This window comes from Bactrocera dorsalis, chromosome 1, assembly GCF_023373825.1.
Source record: "Bactrocera dorsalis isolate Fly_Bdor chromosome 1, ASM2337382v1, whole genome shotgun sequence".
Taxonomy (NCBI): Eukaryota; Metazoa; Arthropoda; class Insecta; order Diptera; family Tephritidae; genus Bactrocera; species Bactrocera dorsalis.
Window position 1 is genome coordinate 70,120,002 of NC_064303.1, and position 22,300 is coordinate 70,142,301.

General features: G+C 35.2%; 2 protein-coding genes across 2 annotated transcripts in view; both read right to left on the minus strand.

Moving 5' to 3' along the window:
* Nucleotides 1–1,456: 1,456 nt before the first annotated feature.
* Nucleotides 1,457–22,300, minus strand: part of LOC105233232 (receptor-type tyrosine-protein phosphatase kappa) — a 60,397-nt gene continuing 39,553 nt past the window's right edge. The window contains exon 3 of the transcript XR_007423736.1: nt 1,457–1,632. The gene's annotated coding sequence lies outside the window, so the exon portion shown is untranslated. The remainder of the gene's footprint in view (nt 1,633–22,300) is intronic.
* LOC125780335 (receptor-type tyrosine-protein phosphatase kappa-like) lies at nt 14,722–16,941 on the minus strand. The gene has a single exon (XM_049462525.1). The coding sequence runs from the start codon at nt 16,789–16,791 to the stop codon at nt 14,737–14,739; it is 2,055 nt and encodes a 684-aa protein (XP_049318482.1). The 5' UTR covers nt 16,792–16,941; the 3' UTR covers nt 14,722–14,736.

Consider the following 22,300-nt stretch of genomic DNA (forward strand, 5'->3'; position numbering starts at 1 on the left):
AAAATTAATACGCATATTCAGCAAAAAATCTTGGAAATTACGCAAACAATAAACACAATTATAAACTCAACAAGAAAGGAAGCAATAGACACAGGTCATCTTTACGAAACAATACTTGCAAGAAATAGAGTAATAATCCTCGAACTGCAATCAATCACAATCCCAATAGCCCTAGCTAAGTTGAACCTAGTGAACCCAATAATATTAGATAATAGTGATATCAATAATATTATCAATGAGCACTCGACTAACATAACCATAATAGAAATAATAGGAATGTCTAGCATTAAGGCTTTACAAAATAAGAATAATTTGTACTTTGTAGTTAAGTATCCAATTCCTCAAATTGTTTGTAAAAAATATAGTTTATTCGCCGTGCCTCACGAAGGACGAGTCCTACACTTTGGGGATACTAATACCGTCGCTGAGTGCGGAAACGAAGCATATGCTGTTAAATGTGAAAAATCAACTTTTGCAACTTTTTGCAAGAAGCAAAAAGCAGCTAAATTCAGCAGCTATTCACAGGTGCTGTAGCAAATTGTTCAACTACTACCAATCATGATAAGGGCATCAAAGAAATCGATGACGGCATTGTCATTATCAACAATGCCACAGCAACGATAGAGGTTGAAAAAGGAGATAGCAGAACCGTCAGCGGTACTTACCTTTTGACTTTCGATCAGTCGGTAAAGGTAAATGGGACCGAGTATCACAATCGAAATCATACTCCTACTCGTACTCCTGGCACTCCAACGGCTCAAAGAGTCAATCTTTTGGGACATATAGAGACACTGAGTTTGAACTATCTTCATGAAATGAATGCGGAAAATATTAACCATATTGGCGCTCTTCGAGGAGAAGTCAACTCAACAACATTGCTTTTTATAGTAACGATAGCATCAATCTTTATCCTAGTAATCTTGCAACTTGCTCTAAGCAAATATAAAAAACACATCGCGAAAAAGGCAATGAATGTCTTAGTAAGAGAGGTCACCGAGAGAATCGTGGACGATTCCCACTTAGGAAGGGAGGAGTTAACTCGAAACGCAAACCACCAAAATATCAAGTCAGCATTGTCTGCCTAACATCCGTTTCAGGCAATGCTGAACATTAACACTACACCAATCCATGACCAACGGCCCGAGTTATGATCCAACGACAAGCAACAACAAGCGATACTCACAAATTACCGTAGCCGTGGGATCCGCTGGCGCAGCACAAATATAGCGCAAACAAACAACGACTCACACTATACGCAAGTCGGCGTAATCGTGGGATTCGCTGACACTGCATTTGACAAAACATAGCAACGACAGCGACGACGGCAGCGGCAGTGAAGACGGCTTAGGCTTAGAATTAAGAATAAGAATGTTTTAAAAGTTAGTTCTGATCGAGCCTGAATAAAGCACACAAGTGCCTAAAAATAATTTATATAAATTAAAGTTTTATTATATGAATCTCTTAACTTGATTTTTTTTATGTTTATTTAGTTAATGAGTGCAAAGCTGGATGGATTTGCTTACGGAAGAGCTATCGCAATCACGCCAAAGTGGCCCGCAAGCACAAAAGTGGTAGCCCTGTTGGAGAAACGCTGGAGTAGCCTTTTTTCAGACACGATTGATTGGGAGTTTGCTGAAAGAGGAAAATATTGCCTTAAATTAAAGGAAATTTTCTTAAACGAAGAACAGTGTTGTCTTTAATTTGAAGTAAAGGCGTTCTTAATATAAGGCCATCAAATAAAAACCACTTCCTTAGATTAAAAGTTCTTTGACTCCAGAAATAAGTCTCCCTGTCTTTACATTTAATAGTAATAGAATTGCCTTAAATAAAAATGCAAAAACTTATTTTTTTCATTTATTTCATTTCATTGTTCTTAAAACTAAACTTACGTCTTTAAAACTTATTTTTTTCATTGATTTCATTTCATTGTTCTTAAAAATTAAACTTAGGTTTTAAATTCTTATTATTATTTACATTATAATACTTAATAACAGGGAAAATAATATGTTTTAAATTAAATATATAAAAGTTTTGCAATTCTCCTCCTGTTAAATGGGACTGAAAATGGCTCTCAAATTTATTAATTTTGATTTCATTGCATAGCAAATTTATTTTCTTTTCTGGTTTAAAGACTTCACAAATTTTGTACGCTGTAAATTGGAGTTTATAAAAAAATATTATAAAATCTTGTTTAAATATTGTGCCATATCGCTTTACATGTGAATAACAAATTATTTCATCTGTAATATCAGTTGTGAAGTGCTTTTTAAATTCATTGTAATATGTTGAAGTTTTCGAAGAGTATTGTCGGTTGCTGCAGTTATATTCTAAAATTTAAATTTTTTTTTTTTTTAAATCTAATGCATTACCTTAGATTCCTTTGGGAAAAGTTGCATAATTTTGTCCGCTAAATTCGAAAAAAAAATCTTGTTGGCTTAATTTTGTTATAAATTAAGTATTCCGTGATCGAGGAACATACAAGTTTCCGAGTCTTGGTTGATAAACTTTGATTATTTTCAAAGTAATTTAAAACAGCATTTCCATTCACGTTAGATTTTAAAATTCCTAGTAACGAAATCTACTAAATTTTTTTGTAAATTACTCAGAAACGCAAAATAATACTTACTTCATTTAAATCATTAACCGAACCAAGAAAACTAGAAGAAATGGATTCTGTTGATCCTGATCCGGGCGTTGTGCTTTCTAATGAAAAAGATTAAATTTCAACGCGCTGCAATTTGTTTTGATTAGTTATTTCATTATTTAGATTTTCATTTCATAATTACCACTTCTTGATCTATTTGCCACTCCTTCAATCTCTGTTCAAAAATAATTTTGCGTCCCAAAAGTTCTTTGGGGAATAATTCATTAATGTGGCTGCTCTGCATAAACTTTAAACTTTCCTCCGTAATGTTGTGTTCTTAAAAAAAAACAACAAAATTTAATAGAAAGTAAAAACGTTCGCGGCGCCTTTTTTCTTGTGAAATATATTCAAACATACATATGTATGTACATACATGCATATGTATAGTTAACAGTAAACTTTGGTAATGCTGCACAAAAATTTAATGTATGTATGTACATATTTATTTTCAAAAGGTGCATGTTTGCACTTCTATCTATTTCACAATATTATTTTCACACTTACCTTTCAGTAAATCGTACAAATGTATTAAATCAAATAATTCCAATATGTTGTACACTTTGTCCACTTCGAAAACAATTTCCATATTTGTATTTGACATATTTTAAAGCACATAAAGAAATTCCATCACTCACTTGTCACTATTCAATAAAATATGATTATCGCTGCTTTATTTTGAGAATTCATGTCTGCTTGCATTAGAGTAACAATCCATATATGCTTGAACTTAAAATAAGGAAGCATGACCTTATATCAAAGTTTGAGTTAAGTAAATAGTCGGTCCGCATAAGGTTGAGTCATCCTTAAATTGAATAATTTTTTACTTGTTGAAAGTTTAAGTAAATATTGTCCTCAAACTAAGTAAATTTGAACTTCTTTCACTTATAAAGTCTGAAAATGACTTGTTTTCAGTACAATTTTACTAAAATATAGGAAAATGCCATGAACTTAATAAAGGGTGATTTTTTAAGAGCTTGATAACTTTTTTTAAAAAAAAACGCATAAAATTTGCAAAATCTCATCGGTTCTTTATTTGAAACGTTAGATTGGTTCATGACATTTACTTTTTGAAGATAATTTCATTTAAATGTTGACCGCGGCTGCGTCTTAGGTGGTCCATTCGGAAAGTCCAATTTTGGGCAACTTTTTCGAGCATTTCGGCCGGAATAGCCCGAATTTCTTCGGAAATGTTGTCTTCCAAAGCTGGAATAGTTGCTGGCTTATTTCTGTAGACTTTAGACTTGACGTAGCCCCACAAAAAATAGTCTAAAGGCGTTAAATCGCATGATCTTGGTGGCCAACTTACGGGTCCATTTCTTGAGATGAATTGTTGTCCGAAGTTTTCCCTCAAAATGGCCATAGAATCGCGAGCTGTGTGGCATGTAGCGCCATCTTGTTGAAACCACATGTCAACCAAGTTCAGTTCTTCCATTTTTGGCAACAAAAAGTTTGTTAGCATCGAACGATAGCGATCGCCATTCACCGTAACGTTGCGTCCAACAGCATCTTTGAAAAAATACGGTCCAATGATTCCACCAGCGTACAAACCACACCAAACAGTGCATTTTTCGGGATGCATGGGCAGTTCTTGAACGGCTTCTGGTTGCTCTTCACCCCAAATGCGGCAATTTTGCTTATTTACGTAGCCATTCAACCAGAAATGAGCCTCATCGCTGAACAAAATTTGTCGATAAACACATTTCGAACCGAACACTGATTTTGGTAATAAAATTCAATGATTTGCAAGCGTTGCTCGTTAGTAAGTCTATTCATGATGAAATGTCAAAGCATACTGAGCATCTTTCTCTTTGACACCATGTCTGAAATCCCACGTGATCTGTCAAATACTAATGCATGAAAATCCTAACCTCAAAAAAATCACCCGTTATAAGACATCGATTTTCTTATTTTAAGTACGATCGTCCTAAAATTGAAGGGTACGACTTACTCAAATTAAAGGAACTTTACATACTTTGAGTAAATTTTACTATATTTAAGTATATTTTGAGCTTTTTAAAACAAGGGCGCACTTTCCTTAATTCTAGTTTGTCCATTATTTTCAGTGTAAATGGATGTATATAATGTGCATTTTGCAGAATCCAACACCCACCACAAGTAGTCGGACGTTTAGCGGAAGCCAAAATGACGAGGCATGGGATCGATTCAACAACATTTTAAAGAAGCAAGAAGATTTGGTAGCAGCAAAGAACAACTCATTATATACACAAGTCCTTGCCATCAATAAAGCCGTCGGCCGGAAATTGGCAGCTGTCGTTAAGTATGCTGATACCAAATTTCAAATTCTTCATAATATGGGAGTCTCCTCTTCTTCTTCTTAATTGGCGTAGACACCGCTTACGCGATTATAGCCGAGTTAACAACCGCGCGCCAGTCGTTTCTTCTTTTCGCTACGTGGCGCCAATTGGATATTCCAAGCGAAGCCAGGTCCTTCTCCACTTGGTCCTTCCAACGGAGTGGAGGTCTTCCTCTTCCTCTGCTTCCCCCGGCGGGTACTGCGTCGAATACTTTCAGAGCTGGAGTGTTTTCATCCATCCGGACAACATGACCTAGCCAGCGTAGCCGCTGTCTTTTAATTCGCTGAACTATGTCAATGTCGTCGTATATCTCGTACAGCTCATCGTTCCATCGAATGCGATATTCGCCGTGGCCAACGCGCAAAGGACCATAAATCTTTCGCAGAATTTTTCTCTCGAAAACTCGCAACGTCGACTCATCCGCTGTTGACATCGTCCAAGCCTCTGCACCATATAGCAGGACGGGGATTATGAGAGACTTATAGAGTTTGGTTTTTGTCTGTCGAGAGAGGACTTTGCTTCTCAATTGCCTACTCAGACCGAAGTAGCACCTGTTGGCAAGAGTTATCCTGCGTTGGATTTCTAGGCTGACATTGTTGGTGGTGTTTACGCTGGTTCCAAGATAGACGAAATTATCTACAACTTCAAAGTTATGACTGTCAACAGTGACGTGAGTGCCAAGTCGCGAGTGCGACGACTGTTTGTTTGATGACAGGAGATATTTCGTCTTGCCCTCGTTCACTGCCAGACCCATTCGTTTTGCTTCCTTGTCCAGTCTGGAGAAAGCAGAACTAACGGCGCGGGTGTTGAGGCCGATGATATCAATATCATCGGCATACGCCAGCAGCTGTACACTCTTAGAGAAGATTGTACCCGCTCGATTAAGTTCTGCAGCTCGAACTATTTTCTCCAGCAGCAGATTGAAAAAGTCGCACGATAGGGAGTCGCCTTGTCTGAAACCTCGTTTGGTATCGAACGGCTCGGAGAGGTTCATCTCGATTCTGACGGAGCTTCTGGTGCCGCTCAACGTCAGTTTACACAGCCGTATCAGTTTTGCGGGGATACCAAATTCAGACATCGCGGCATAAAGGCAGCCCGTTTTCGTGCTGTCGAAAGCAGCTTTGAAATCGACGAAGAGGTGGTGTGTGTCGATTCTCCTTTCACGGGTCTTTTCCAAGATTTGGCGCATGGTGAATATCTGGTCAGTTGCTGATTTGCCAGGTCTAAAGCCACACTGATAAGGTCCAATCAGTTCGTTGACGGTGGGCTTTAATCTTTCACACAATACGCTCGATAGAACCTTATATGCGATGTTGAGGAGGCTAATCCCACGGTAGTTGGCGCAGATTGTGGGGTCTCCTTTTTTATGGATTGGGCATAGCACACTTAAATTCCAATCGTTGGGCATGCTTTCGTCCGACCATATTTTACAAAGAAGCTGATGCATGCTCCTTATCAGTTCTTCGCCGCCGTGTTTGAATAGCTCGGCCGGCAATCCATCGGCCCCTGCCGCTTTGTTGTTCTTCAGGCGGGCAATTGCTATTCGAACTTCTTCATGGCCGGGTAATGGAACGTCTGCTCCATCGTCATCGATTGGGGAATCGGGTTCGTCTTCTCCTGGTGTTGTGCTTTCACTGCCATTCAGCAGGCTGGAGAAGTGTTCCCTCCATAATCTAAGTATGCTCTGGGCATCGGTGGCTAGATCACCTTTGGGGGTTCTACAGGAGTATGCTCCGGTCTTGAAACCTTCTGTAAGCCGCCGCATCTTTTCGTAGAATTTTCGAGCATTACCCCTGTCGGCCAGCTTATCGAGCTGTTCGTACTCACGCATTTCGGCCTCTTTCTTCTTCTGTCTGCAAATGCGTCTCGCTTCCCTCTTCAACTCTCGGTATCTGTCCCATCCCGCACGTGTTGTGGTCGATCGTAACGTTGCGAGGTAGGCAGCCTGTTTTCTCTCCGCTGCGACACGGCACTCCTCGTCGTACCAGCTGTTCTTTTGCACTTTCCGAAAACCAATGGTTTCGGTTGCAGCTGTACGTAAGGAGTTTGAAATGCCGTCCCACAGTTCCCTTATACCGAATTGTTGATGAGTGCTCTCAGAGAGCAGGAGTGCAAGCCGAGTAGAAAAACGTTCGGCTGTCTGTTGTGATTGCAGCTTCTCGACGTCGAACCTTCCTTGTGTTTGTTGGCGTGCGTTTTTTGCTGCACAGAGGCGGGTGCGAATTTTGGCTGCAACAATATAGTGGTCCGAGTCGGTGTTAGGACCTCGGAGCGCACGCACATCTAAAACACTGGAGACGTGTCTTCCGTCTATCACAACATGATCGATCTGGTTGGTGGTTTTTCGATCCGGAGACAGCCAGGTAGCTTGATGTATCTTCTTATGCTGGAATCTAGTACTACAGATAACCATATTTCGGGCCCCGGCGAAGTCGATCAGCCTCAACCCATTTGGGGATGTTTCGTCGTGGAGGCTGAATTTACCGACCGTGGTGCCAAAGATACCTTCTTTGCCCACCCTGGCGTTAAAGTCGCCAAGCACGATTTTGACATCGTGGCGGGGGCATCTCTCATAAGTGCGCTCCAAGCACTCATAAAAGGCATCTTTGGTCACATCGTCCTTCTCTTCCGTCGGGGCGTGGGCGCAAATCAGCGATATGTTGAAGAACCTCGCTTTGATGCGGATTGTGGCTAGACGTTCATTCACCGCAGTGAATGATAGTACTCGGCGACGGAGTCTCTCTCCCACCACGAATCTAACACCAAACTTGCGCTCCTTTATATGGCCACTGTAGTAAATGTCACAAGGACCTACTCGTCTCTGTCCTTGTCCCGTCCATCGCATTTCTTGGACGGCGGTGATGTCAGCCTTTATTTTCACGAGGACATCAACCAGCTGGGCAGCGGCACCTTCCCAATTAAGGGACCGGACATTCCAGGTGCATGCCCTCAATTCGTAGTCCTTATTTCGTTTGCCATGGTCGTCATCAAAAGGGGGGTCACTCATCCGAGGCTTGTTGTTAATATTCGCTGGGGGTGTTTTTTTACGTGGCGGGTCCCAAACCCAGCGCACAACCCTATGCAGGGGATGTTTCGCCTTCTCACGTTAGCTCGCCTTCAAACGGATGTTCTTAGGCTACCCAGAGGATACTTGGTCAAAGACCGGAAGTCGTGAGCTGCTTGAGTCATATGCAAAAGAATCGTTTCTGGCCACTCCCAAGTGAATGGCGATCAGAGAACTTTCCTCACTTGCGTGAACTTCTACACATGACTCCATCCTCCTACGCTTCCGTAATCACCAACATCGACGTATGTGAATTTATAATTGGCATCATATGTGGCCATCAACACAATAGAAGGGAATCCCTATAATGAAAGCATATTAATAAAAATTATTAACTATGTATACCCGAGCGTACGAGGATATTATAATCTATACATGTATATATATATATATGTATACACGCATTCACTTACTTTGTAGTTATAAAATATGCTTCCAGATTTTGGTGGGGATTTGATGGATACTAACCAGGATCACCTGAAAATTAAATAATAATAGTTAATCATGAGATTTTTAAATAAATTGAAATATCATAATAGGAAACTTACCAATTGCTTTGCTCAAATATCTTTTACGTTTGATTACTTTTCACACTCTTCTTCTTCTACTTTTTAACATTCACGGTGCGATATGAAATGTCAAAATTTCTTGGTAACTACTATTTCACACAAAAGAAATAATAACAAAAATTTCTTGAGCATTTACTTTAGAGCTGGAACCAGGGATAAAGGGATGTTAAACTTATTCCAGTGTGAGAGCGCCTCAAAATAAGCGTTTTTTATAACATTTTCCATTATGGCCAGATCGAACAAAATAAGAATTTTTGGACATTTTAAATTAAAACACCCAACATTTAGTACGAATAAAAATTACTATGTAGTGGTTATTTATTATATGGAGAAACTATTTAAATCTTTTTAAAGTAAATTAGAACAATTGACTTTTGAACTTTCAATAAAAAGATTTAAGCTTTTCAGCTCTTAATCATTAAATGTTTTTAATCATTTTCCATTGAAAATAATACTATGAGTCTTCAAATTACAAAACGTTTCATCAAATACCTTTAAATTTCACAAATTTATTTAATTTTCATTGTTTAACATTTTTTATAAGTGGTCTTGAACGATGCAACAAATCCCTCCGTTTACATATTTATTTGGTAAGATTTCAATCTGGCCATCGCTCGCTTCCAATTGCTAAACGTCAAAACCTACTGAACTCGATTAGCTGTAAAAGTTCAGTAGGTTTTGACGTTTAGCAATCAATCCAGTGAGAGAGAAGTTAAACATCTCCTTATCTCTGGCTGGAACCTAACATTAAACAAAAAATAACCCGAAAGTGTGCGTTGGTGTTAGTGCATAGAGAAAAAATGTATAGTTGTATTGAAATATTTGACACAAGAGGGTAGCAATGGTTGGCAGGGCCATGTCAAGCAGCAATAAACAATATGCTGCAATACATACTAACATACACATATATTTAGTTATTTAAGATAGTTTTAAAAGTACAACCATAAGCAAGGAAAATGCCAAACAAAAACTAGAATGAAAGATATCTCACTTGATATAAGATGTTTCATTTCCCCCCACCAGTGGTAAGGAATGATAAATCTTTGTTGAATTTAAACATTTAGTCCTATCGAGCCTAAAAAAAGAGCTCAGCCAAATTTTACAAACGCCTTGATATTATAAAAAATGCAAGCAAATAAAATAAAGTAAGCCCTGTTATTAATATAAATGCAGGCAAAATTAAATTGTAAGACAGGTGTATATTCCCGCATATTGACTAAGTAAAAATAATAATTTTAAGACGGGTGTATATTCTCGCATATTGATTAAATAAAAATATTTGTAAGACGGGTGTGTATTCCCCCGTTAAAACCGATCGCATAAGCCGTTTTGGCAGAGACTAAACGCAGTGATCTAACTGATATCCAAGAAGTATTCACCGGCCGTAAGGTCAACCAGGCGACCAAATCAATATACGTCCAACGATTTCTTTGGAGAATACCAGCAGTTACACAAATACAAAAAGTGTTGCAGAAAAAATCATGGGTGTATACAGAAACAAAATTCTTGATGCCCAAGCGGATTTATCCGAAACAGTTTTGCACATATCCAACACTTTTCCAACAAAGTCTGACTTGCAAAATAAACACAAATCAGAATCATTTGATTTTAGTCATGGAATCTCCATATTCAAGAGGAAAATTCAACTCCTCAGAAAAGTAATGGATGATCTCCACAAAATCATTGCAATAAAAAGTGATGATACCAAACTTTTGGAAATTGTGTTTCTTCAAATGCTATAGTTAACCGATGTGAATAATTTCTTCGGAGATTGCATTATTGCCTTAGAAAATAATCTATACCAAATTTCACTCAAATACCGTTTTGAAGCGTTTGCCCGCTGAACGCCAATGATTTTGCATTGCTTCACTTCTACTGATATTGACATCTCTCAGTTCCGTGGCAGATCCAATAGATACGTCGATCGTCTGTTCATTCGTTATGTCCATAAGTATAGGTATTCCAGTGGTAGAGGTACTCGTCGAAAGCAGCAGCTTTGCGACGGTCCCGAAAATGTATAGGGGTATAAGTACCGCAAACGCTTAGTTTACGACATATTCTACCTCAAAGTTCAAAAATTCTCAAAATTCGAAGATTTTAACAAGCTATTTCACCACTTAAACACACTTTTCGCACATTTTTTACTTCAAAATAATTAAATTAATCTATAGACATTTAAATATATCCACATTTTTCACTTTTCGCAAGTTTTTTACCTAAGAAATCTTTATTTTAAAAATTACTTTTTACACTCGTTGTGAGCATCATTTATGTGCTAACAATTATGAGGAAATGGATACGAGTATAATATATGTATGATAATTAGCAAATATGAGCAATTCGCTGAATTTTTCTATTTCGACAAAATTCCTCTTATTTTATTTAGCAATCTTAGTTCTAATAACAACAAGTGTGTCTATAAATTATATTTCAAATTAAAATGAGTATAAACAAAGAAAAATCGTTAAGAATCCTTCAAATTCGGTGTTTATGATGCGGCAACGCTCGTTTTCCTCATAATTGTAAACAATCTAACCTTTGCAGCGATGAGAGTGCTAAATGATTTTTAAATTAATAAATTTAGGTAAAATATTACAAAATAAAAGTGAAATGTGAACTTATTTCAATGTTAGGAGTTAAGTTTAGTATCGTGCCGGTTAATTTTGGCGCACTGTACCTAAACGAGTGAACCAAATTGAAAATTTTAAACACGCATGTATGCTTAAATTATCGAACTTTATTTAATTAATTAAATTAATTTTAATTAATTAATTTTATTTAAACATATTTTATAAAAGTCGGTTCACAAATTCTTCCACAAATTCACTTTAAAAAATACTATTTTTTTGCAAATTTCTAAATATATGCTAGTGTATTTTCATCTGTTCTGCATTGTACGAAACCAATTATGGATACATTTTCACGCACATACATACTCGTATATTACTTATGAATTATAAAAACCACTAGTAATGTTTTTTATTACTTTTGATTGTTAATTTCTTTGTAAATCTTTACATAAAACACACCTTTTTTTGCATTGAGTTCAATAATGCGAAAAACCAAAATGACTGCCTAATTTGAACTGTCAAAACCCACTTAGCAATAATTGTATGAAGTGAACGCGAAAAGGTGTACAATGCTAAAATACTGTGGATGGCGTAGCCGGTGTTGGACCGGCTAGGGTTATTTTTTTAAAGCGCAGCCGAAGGCCGCCAACGCAGAAAGGAGTACTACATGGAAGTACTTCGGTCAACCCGTCTATTCGCTCGACCAAGGTTATTTTTTTAGAGCGCGGCCGAAGACCGCCAACGCAGAAAGGAGTACTACACGAAAGTGAAAAATGAAAAAAAAATTTAGTGAAGCATAGAGAAATATCGTGTGTTTTTGCAAATTTATTAACTTTTAATCGTAAATATTTTAAAAATTATAAGTTATTTTTATATTATTTTTGGATAATCCTCTTCTGGAGAAGCTTCCCTATCCGCACATACCCCATTTATACGGAAATTCGTTTTTTTTACCCTCCGCCAGTAATCGAAATCGTCCCAATAGTTTTTAAAGTACATATGCATATTTACACTCGCTTTCGCCTAGGGCACACACGGAGGGGAATGTTTAGTTTAGTATCCCATTTTGAAGAGGTTTTGCGCAAAGGGTTACCCCCCTCATTTGAAAGGTAATGAATGGAGCTTTTGAATAATAGCACCCTTCCCCCCCTAGGACCACGGGGGCTCTAGGGCAGCCTCCTGAAAATGGTGTAAAATCGTAGTTTTTCCATACAATTTTCAGTAATTATTATAAAATTTATGTATTTTTACGCATAGAGTGACTCTATGTTTATTATTTTTATTATTTCGATGAATTAAAGTGGGAATCCACTTTATTTAAATAATAAAAACACTGAAAATTAAAAATTGTATATGCATCGGTAATAATGCGTACAAGTAGTTGAAGTACCAAGATAACCCAACCAACCATTTATACAAGACCCCCTAAATAATAAAATTGGGTTTTCATCGCGCGATCTTTTTTTTCAAATTTTGAATATATTTTCTGCATAATATACTACATTGAAACAAGCGCCGCAGTATAATATATTACATACATTGAAAACGTCAAAAGAAGAGAGCCATTGTTTGAGCAAATGTGAAAATATGCGTTTTTGGGTCGACTTTAGTATACGATCCCACGATTTCAGGGTTAAAAGTGGCATGGTTGGATAGAGCTGATGCTCCAGATTAAGAAAATATATAATTGTTGCCACCGCAAACTTATAGTTTTCGAGATATTTGCATTTAAAGTTGAAAATTTTGCAAATTTTATCTTGCAATTTCTCGATTGCTAGTAATTATTTAATTCATATTATGCACTTTTTATGCACTTATACTTCATTACATTGTTTCTACATATTTTTTTTCCAGTAATTATTTAGTTGTTTGCTTAAAGTAAGCATTTTATATTTTTCACAATTTTCATTTCATGCACAATAACAAGGAATACCCTCGTTGACAGATAATAAGTGTTGCCATAATTACACATTTATCAAACGAATAAAAATGAATAAAAAATACATAAATCATTGCCCTTTTTCTTGATATATCAAGATTTTTGATACACCCCGGTGTTGGATCGGCCAGGGTTATTTTTTTTTGAAGTGCGGCCGAAGGCCGCTAACGCAAAAAGGACTTTTACTCAAAAAAACCTGACATACCCCGGTGTTGGATCGACCAGGGTTATTTTTTTCGAAGCGCGGCCGAAGGCCGCCAATACAGAAATAAGTGGGACGCGAATGGACTAATGTTTACCCTATTTTACCTTTGCTGTATTGCAAATAATCATTATGATCCTTTTATTAAATTATTAGATTAAACATACTTATAAGCCTTAAAACTTTTTTTATTACAATGGAAAATTTATTTCAGATGGTATTTGTTTTCTGCGTTTGAGTTTTTATATCCATTCTTATTCATTTGATAAATGTGTAATTATGGCAACACTTAATATCTGTAAACACGGAATACTTTTGTTATTGTGCATGGAATGAAAATTGTGTAAAATATAAAATGCTTATTTTAAGCAAATAACTAAATAATTACTAAAAAATAAATATGTAGAAACAATGTAATAAAGTATAAGTGCATAAAAAGTGCATAATATGAATTAAATAATTACTAGCAATCGAGAAATTGCAAGATAAAATTTGCAAAATTTTCAACTTTAAATGCAAATATCTCGAAAACTATAAGTTTGCGGCGGCAACAATTATATATTTTCTTAATCTGGAGCAGCAGCTCTATCCAACCATACCACTTTTAACCCTGAAATCGTGGGATCGTATACTAAAGTTTCCCCGCGTTTTTTGCTTACTTATATCTAAAAAACAAATAAACATTAAATTTACATTTAAACCAAAGTTTAATTCATTGGCTATCCGTGCTATATAAATTTAAAAAAATTCGTGCACGCATTTAAGAGGAATAAGCAGTGAAAATGAGATACTAAACTAAACCCAACCCCACACGGATAACGCACAAGTATCTTTTTCAAAGAGGCAGCCCACAAACTTGGCAATTCTGCAACGATGAGTTACTTACTATCAAACATATCGTCACAAGCTGTACTGCAGTAAACTCAATAAGACAATCTACAACAAACCGCACAATAGAAGAACTTCTTACAGAAGTAAACGAAGAAAACATAAAGAGATTTATATACATTATAAGCAAAATTAGATTTTACTTTGAAATATAAATGTTTTACTAATATCAAAACCATAATAACGTAAAGCTGATGGCTTAACCGCCAGTGCTATATATATTTATATTTAAATTATTTTCTTTAAGAATGCACAATAGTTGTGAAAGCTGTTGGCAAATTAGCATCTGAAATTACGGAGAATTTAGTATTTATCACGGCTGTATTGCCTGAGGCCAGACCTAGCTGCCGCAATAAAATCTATGATTGTTATAGAGGTTTTATATATGTACATAGTATGTATAATGGCAAACCATATTTATACGCACAACTACAGAGATATTATCATTAAAACTTTAAAGTAAATGTTTTCGTCCAAGTATTTATTGAAGCACATATATATATAATACAACTATTAAATCAACTTAACAAGGTATTAGCGTTTCTTTACGATTTTTTGGGGTTATTTAGAAAATGAAGGACGTAATGTAAAACTAAATCGTAACAGTATTTATATTCCGTCATATTTTCCACAAGTTGTGGACGATGTCGTCGGACGGTTTTCACTGCTTGGAACACATCAACTTCTCCATGTTGAATAACCTGTTCAATACAAGCATTAGCGGCACAGTATACTCCAGCACGGCTTCTTCCATCTGGGGAAACAACACAAACTGGACCGTAATCAACTCTTTGTCTCCACAGCTCTACCATATTCATTAGGTAAACTAAAGAATTAGTAGAAGTAGGAACTTTATGTCCCATTGGCCAGCATGTAAGTTGAAAAAGCTGAACAGCTTTTGTTGGAGCTTTGACACCTGCCATCATTTCAGTCAGTGACACAATTTTTTTATTTATTTTGAACTCCCATTGCTTGATATTGGTATAAATTTTTGATGAGATATTGTGAACCGAAAACACTGGTCCGCATTTTTCCATTTTTGATTTATGTGGCCAAAATGAAGGAAAATTCTGAGAATTAACAGGCGGTTGACATAGCACTACAACAACAGAACATTCATGATCGTAAATAAGAGACCAAAATTCTCCTAACGTGTGTTTCAATGGCCATTCTGTTACTATGTATTCCCTTGGTTTAGTATATCCATCAACAAACACAGAATTGATGTAATCTGTAAAAGCATTACCTTGAAAAGAGGTTAAGTACGGTCTAAAATTGTCCGGAGGAACACAAAGCACATCACGATTTTTATCTCTGTTGTCAGCTCTATGACCACCAGCACAATCTCCTATTGAAAATCGTGGAGTTTGCTTACAGATTTGACCATATTCTACTTGATATTCATTCATTTTTGTTAAAGGATTGCGACGAGCTTTTACCTTTAGACGGTCAGATAATTCCGATACTGGAAACCATGTTTTTCCACATATTTCATGTTCTTCGAGAGTATCATACATAAATTTATATTGTTCCACATTTTCAACAAGACCTTTTCTTGATTGACGCAACTTTTTTAAATAACCGAACACGTTGAAACAATCTTCTTCTTCCGCTAACTCCAAATTAGCATCAATGGATAAATACACACCAGATCTACCTCCTCCATCGCTACAATGAACTAACATCGGTCCTTTAATATCGTCACCTTTAATAATATTACCAACAACCAAACGTACCCGCCGCCTAAATTCTAGAAGTGCATTTGAAAAAGGACATGAATGAGAATACCACTCCGTGTAATGGAATTGTAGTATAAGACGTTCATTAACGATTTCTTTGAGTTCGTTGACTTTATACAAATGAAAGGTTCTGATGTGAAAATTAGCTAGCTGTTCCTCATGTATAATGTTTATATGTATATCACCATACGTTTCATGTATTTCCATATTTGGTGGCCAATACTGAACACACATTACCTTAGCGAAATCAAAGGTTTTAGTAAGCATGATGATGGCACTAATATTCTCTTGCCACACCATTTGCCAGAACGCATTTACAGTTTCTTCGACTGGACCTTGTGAAACAATATACGCATTTGGTTTTAGAAGACTATCAACATAAGACGCATTTATGTAATCTGAATCTGCAACTGCTGCTTTCTTTTTTAGTACAACGCGGTTGTAATCGTAAGGAATGCATTTTGAATTCTGGTTTTTATCATGATTATTTTTTCTTAATGCATGTCTACACATATTTGTTTCTACTCTAGTGGCTGTTTGAAACTCTAATTTATAAAGCACTGGAAATTTTCGTCGCAAATCACACAGCTTAAGAAAATGTGCTTTACTTATTGGAAAATGAGGTATAGTTTTTGATAAAGAGTTGTTCTCATCTCGTGCCTCTAGCCTAATTTTTTCAAAAGAAAGAAGTCCACTATTCAGCATACTAAGTTTAATGGTGTTTGGTATTGATACAATATTGTATATAAGCAAAGAAAATACCAAATAAAAACTAGAATTAAAGATTTCTGACTTGATATAAGACGTTTCATTTCCCCCACCAGTGGTAAGGAATAATACATCTTTGTTGAGTTTAAACATATACTACATATTACATTCGCATAGACACTGCCTACTTCCTACGCTACTCTCGATACATCAACTTGATCGCCAAAACTGACAAATCGTTTCCGGAATTTGAGTCGACGCCCGTCACCCGTCGATATTCATATTTAATTAATTTATGAAATTGTTGATTTAAATAAAATTATTTTAAAAACCAAGTGTATTAAGCATAAAACGCAAATTTTTGTTTTAATTAACACATTGGGTGCTCCCCAATATACTGAGTACAAACTTATTCAACTAACTTTATAAAATATAAATATATATTATTAAATAAAATTTGTTAAATGTTTTGTTGTTGATGTTTTCATTTTAATTATTATAAAGCAGCAGTGCGTCCTCCCCAATATATTGAGTGTACATCTAAACACAATCGTTCTCATCACGAAAAAAGTACGCCACATCACTACAAATAAAAGATTTTCTATTTGCACATACGAAAAGAAAAATACTTAAAACCTATTAATAACAATCGTTGATATCTGAACAGAATAAAAATACAACGGGCGAACTACAAGTATGTACAGAGGAAGGTTTAACCCAAGTTCTTGCGAAAAATGCTAAAAATTAATTATATGATAGAAACAATTTTTCTAGAACAAAAGTAGTACACATTGCTTGTCACATGCGCATATTCGTAAAGACCGCGAAGAAAAATTCAATTGCGGATTTAATACCTACCGCCAAGAGACATCATCCTGATTAAAGGCATAAAAACTCAAACGTTACACAGCGAAACTCAGAGTATTACGACGCAATAAATTTTGAAAATTTTACAATCTCACTTCTGATATTAAGTGACTGTTAAATCGCCTACGTTGAAACTCTAAATTGAGTTCAATAACTGGATTTTTTCATAAAGATTCTAATAATACGTATCTTTATTTCTAATTCAAACAACTTAATGCTTGATTACACATTATTAAAGTTTTTAACTTCTTACATTTTAATCGAGAGCCCTTAATTATAATTTAAAAATCGGGTGGGGCTGTGCCGGGACACACGGCCGTTGGTTTTAACGTTAAATGTGTATGTTAGCGAATCGCTTTTAAAGTAAAAGATTGAAATGAAAACAAGTTTGACGCTGTTTTAAGTACTTTAATAAATAATCTATACCAAATTTCGTGAATATATCTTATCAAATGTGAAAGTTTTCCATACAAAAATTTGATTCTGATCGATCAGTTTGTATGGCAGCTATATGCTGTAGCATTCCGATCTGAACAATTTTTTCGGAGATTATGTAATAACCTTAAGTAGCCATCCATACCAAATTTCGTGAATATATCTTGTCAAATGTGAAAGTTTTCCATACAAGAACTTTAATCCGATCATTCAGTTTGTATGGCAGCTATATGCTATAGTTAACCGATGTGAACAATTTCTTCGGAGATTGCATTATTGCCTTAGAAAATAATCTATACCAAATTTCACTCAAATACCGTTTTGAAGCGTTTGCCCGCTGAACGCCAATGATTTTGCATTGCTTCACTTCTACTGATATTGACATCTCTCAGTTCCGTGGCAGATCCAATAGATACGTCGATCGTCTGTTCATTCGTTATGTCCATAAGTATAGGTATTCCAGTGGTAGAGGTACTCGTCGAAAGCAGCAGCTTTGCGACGGTCCCGAAAATGTATAGGGGTATAAGTACCGCAAACGCTTAGTTTACGACATATTCTACCTCAAAGTTCAAAAATTCTCAAAATTCGAAGATTTTAACAAGCTATTTCACCACTTAAACACACTTTTCGCACATTTTTTACTTCAAAATAATTAAATTAATCTATAGACATTTAAATATATCCACATTTTTCACTTTTCGCAAGTTTTTTACCTAAGAAATCTTTATTTTAAAAATTACTTTTTACACTCGTTGTGAGCATCATTTATGTGCTAACAATTATGAGGAAATGGATACGAGTATAATATATGTATGATAATTAGCAAATATGAGCAATTCGCTGAATTTTTCTATTTCGACAAAATTCCTCTTATTTTATTTAGCAATCTTAGTTCTAATAACAACAAGTGTGTCTATAAATTATATTTCAAATTAAAATGAGTATAAACAAAGAAAAATCGTTAAGAATCCTTCAAATTCGGTGTTTATGATGCGGCAACGCTCGTTTTCCTCATAATTGTAAACAATCTAACCTTTGCAGCGATGAGAGTGCTAAATGATTTTTAAATTAATAAATTTAGGTAAAATATTACAAAATAAAAGTGAAATGTGAACTTATTTCAATGTTAGGAGTTAAGTTTAGTATCGTGCCGGTTAATTTTGGCGCACTGTACCTAAACGAGTGAACCAAATTGAAAATTTTAAACACGCATGTATGCTTAAATTATCGAACTTTATTTAATTAATTAAATTAATTTTAATTAATTAATTTTATTTAAACATATTTTATAAAAGTCGGTTCACAAATTCTTCCACAAATTCACTTTAAAAAATACTATTTTTTTGCAAATTTCTAAATATATGCTAGTGTATTTTCATCTGTTCTGCATTGTACGAAACCAATTATGGATACATTTTCACGCACATACATACTCGTATATTACTTATGAATTATAAAAACCACTAGTAATGTTTTTTATTACTTTTGATTGTTAATTTCTTTGTAAATCTTTACATAAAATACACCTTTTTTTGCATTGAGTTCAATAATGCGAAAAACCAAAATGACTGCCTAATTTGAACTGTCAAAACCCACTTAGCAATAATTGTATGAAGTGAACGCGAAAAGGTGTACAATGCTAAAATACTGTGGATGGCGTAGCCGGTGTTGGACCGGCTAGGGTTATTTTTTTAAAGCGCAGCCGAAGGCCGCCAACGCAGAAAGGAGTACTACATGGAAGTACTTCGGTCAACCCGTCTATTCGCTCGACCAAGGTTATTTTTTTAGGGCGCGGCCGAAGACCGCCAACGCAGAAAGGAGTACTACACGAAAGTGAAAAATGAAAAAAAAAATTTAGTGAAACATAGAGAAATATCGTGTGTTTTTGCAAATTTATTAACTTTTAATCGTAAATATTTTAAAAATTATAAGTTATTTTTATATTATTTTTGGATAATCCTCTTCTGGAGAAGCTTCCCTATCCGCACATACCCCATTTATACGGAAATTCGTTTTTTTTACCCTCCGCCAGTAATCGAAATCGTCCCAATAGTTTTTAAAGTGCATATGCATATTTACACTCGCTTTCGCCTAGGGCACACACGGAGGGGAATGTTTAGTTTAGTATCCCATTTTGAAGAGGTTTTGCGCAAAGGGTTACCCCCCTCATTTGAAAGGTAATGAATGGAGCTTTTGAATAATAGCACCCTTCCCCCCCTAGGACCACGGGGGGCTCTAGGGCAGCCTCCTGAAAATGGTGTAAAATCGTAGTTTTTCCATACAATTTTCAGTAATTATTATAAAATTTATGTATTTTTACGCATAGAGTGACTCTATGTTTATTATTTTTATTATTTCGATGAATTAAAGTGGGAATCCACTTTATTTAAATAATAAAAACACTGAAAATTAAAAATTGTATATGCATCGGTAATAATGCGTACAAGTAGTTGAAGTACCAAGGTAACCCAACCAACCATTTATACAAGACCCCCTAAATAATAAAATTGGGTTTTCATCGCGCGATCCTTTTTTTCAAATTTTGAATATATTTTCTGCATAATATACTACATTGAAACAAGCGCCGCAGTATAATATATTACATACATTGAAAACGTCAAAAGAAGAGAGCCATTGTTTGAGCAAATGTGAAAATATGCGTTTTTGGGTCGGCTTTAGTATACGATCCCACGATTTCAGGGTTAAAAGTGGTATGGTTGGATAGAGCTGATGCTCCAGATTAAGAAAATATATAATTGTTGCCACCGCAAACTTATAGTTTTCGAGATATTTGCATTTAAAGTTGAAAATTTTGCAAATTTTATCTTGCAATTTCTCGATTGCTAGTAATTATTTAATTCATATTATGCACTTTTTATGCACTTATACTTCATTACATTGTTTCTACATATTTTTTTTCCAGTAATTATTTAGTTGTTTGCTTAAAATAAGCATTTTATATTTTACACAATTTTCATTTCATGCACAATAACAAGGAATACCCTCGTTGACAGATAATAAGTGTTGCCATAATTACACATTTATCAAACGAATAAAAATGAATAAAAAATACATAAATCATTGCCCTTTTTCTTGATATATCAAGATTTTTGATACACCCCGGTGTTGGATCGGCCAGGGTTATTTTTTTTTGAAGTGCGGCCGAAGGCCGCTAACGCAAAAAGGACTTTTACTCAAAAAAACCTGACATACCCCGGTGTTGGATCGACCAGGGTTATTTTTTTCGAAGCGCGGCCGAAGGCCGCCAATACAGAAATAAGTGGGACGCGAATGGACTAATGTTTACCCTATTTTACCTTTGCTGTATTGCAAATAATCATTATGATCCTTTTATTAAATTATTAGATTAAACATACTTATAAGCCCTAAAACTTTTTTTATTGCAATGGAAAATTTATTTCAGATGGTATTTGTTTTCTGCGTTTGAGTTTTTATATCCATTCTTATTCATTTGATAAATGTGTAATTATGGCAACACTTAATATCTGTAAACACGGAATACTTTTGTTATTGTGCATGGAATGAAAATTGTGTAAAATATAAAATGCTTATTTTAAGCAAATAACTAAATAATTACTAAAAAATAAATATGTAGAAACAATGTAATAAAGTATAAGTGCATAAAAAGTGCATAATATGAATTAAATAATTACTAGCAATCGAGAAATTGCAAGATAAAATTTGCAAAATTTTCAACTTTAAATGCAAATATCTCGAAAACTATAAGTTTGCGGCGGCAACAATTATATATTTTCTTAATCTGGAGCAGCAGCTCTATCCAACCATACCACTTTTAACCCTGAAATCGTGGGATCGTATACTAAAGTTTCCCCGCGTTTTTTGCTTACTTATATCTAAAAAACAAATAAACATTTAACAATAAATTTACATTTAAACCAAAGTTTAATTCATTGGCTATCCGTGCTATATAAATTTAAAAAAATTCGTGCACGCATTTAAGAGGAATAAGCAGTGAAAATGAGATACTAAACTAAACCCAACCCCACACGGATAACGCACAAGTATCTTTTTCAAAGAGGCAGCCCACAAACTTGTCAATTCTGCAACGATGAGTTACTTACTATCAAACATATCGTCACAAGCTGTACTGCAGTAAACTCAATAAGACAATCTACAACAAACCGCACAATAGAAGAACTTCTTACAGAAGTAAACGAAGAAAACATAAAGAGATTTATATACATTATAAGCAAAATTAGATTTTACTTTGAAATATAAATGTTTTACTAATATCAAAACCATAATAACGTAAAGCTGATGGCTTAACCGCCAGTGCTATATATATTTATATTTAAATTATTTTCTTAAAGAATGCACA

Bases quoted from the DNA above. Each gene is read 5' to 3' on its own strand.
- LOC125780335 (XM_049462525.1), bottom strand. From the start codon at position 16,791: ATGTTTAAACTCAACAAAGATGTATTATTCCTTACCACTGGTGGGGGA.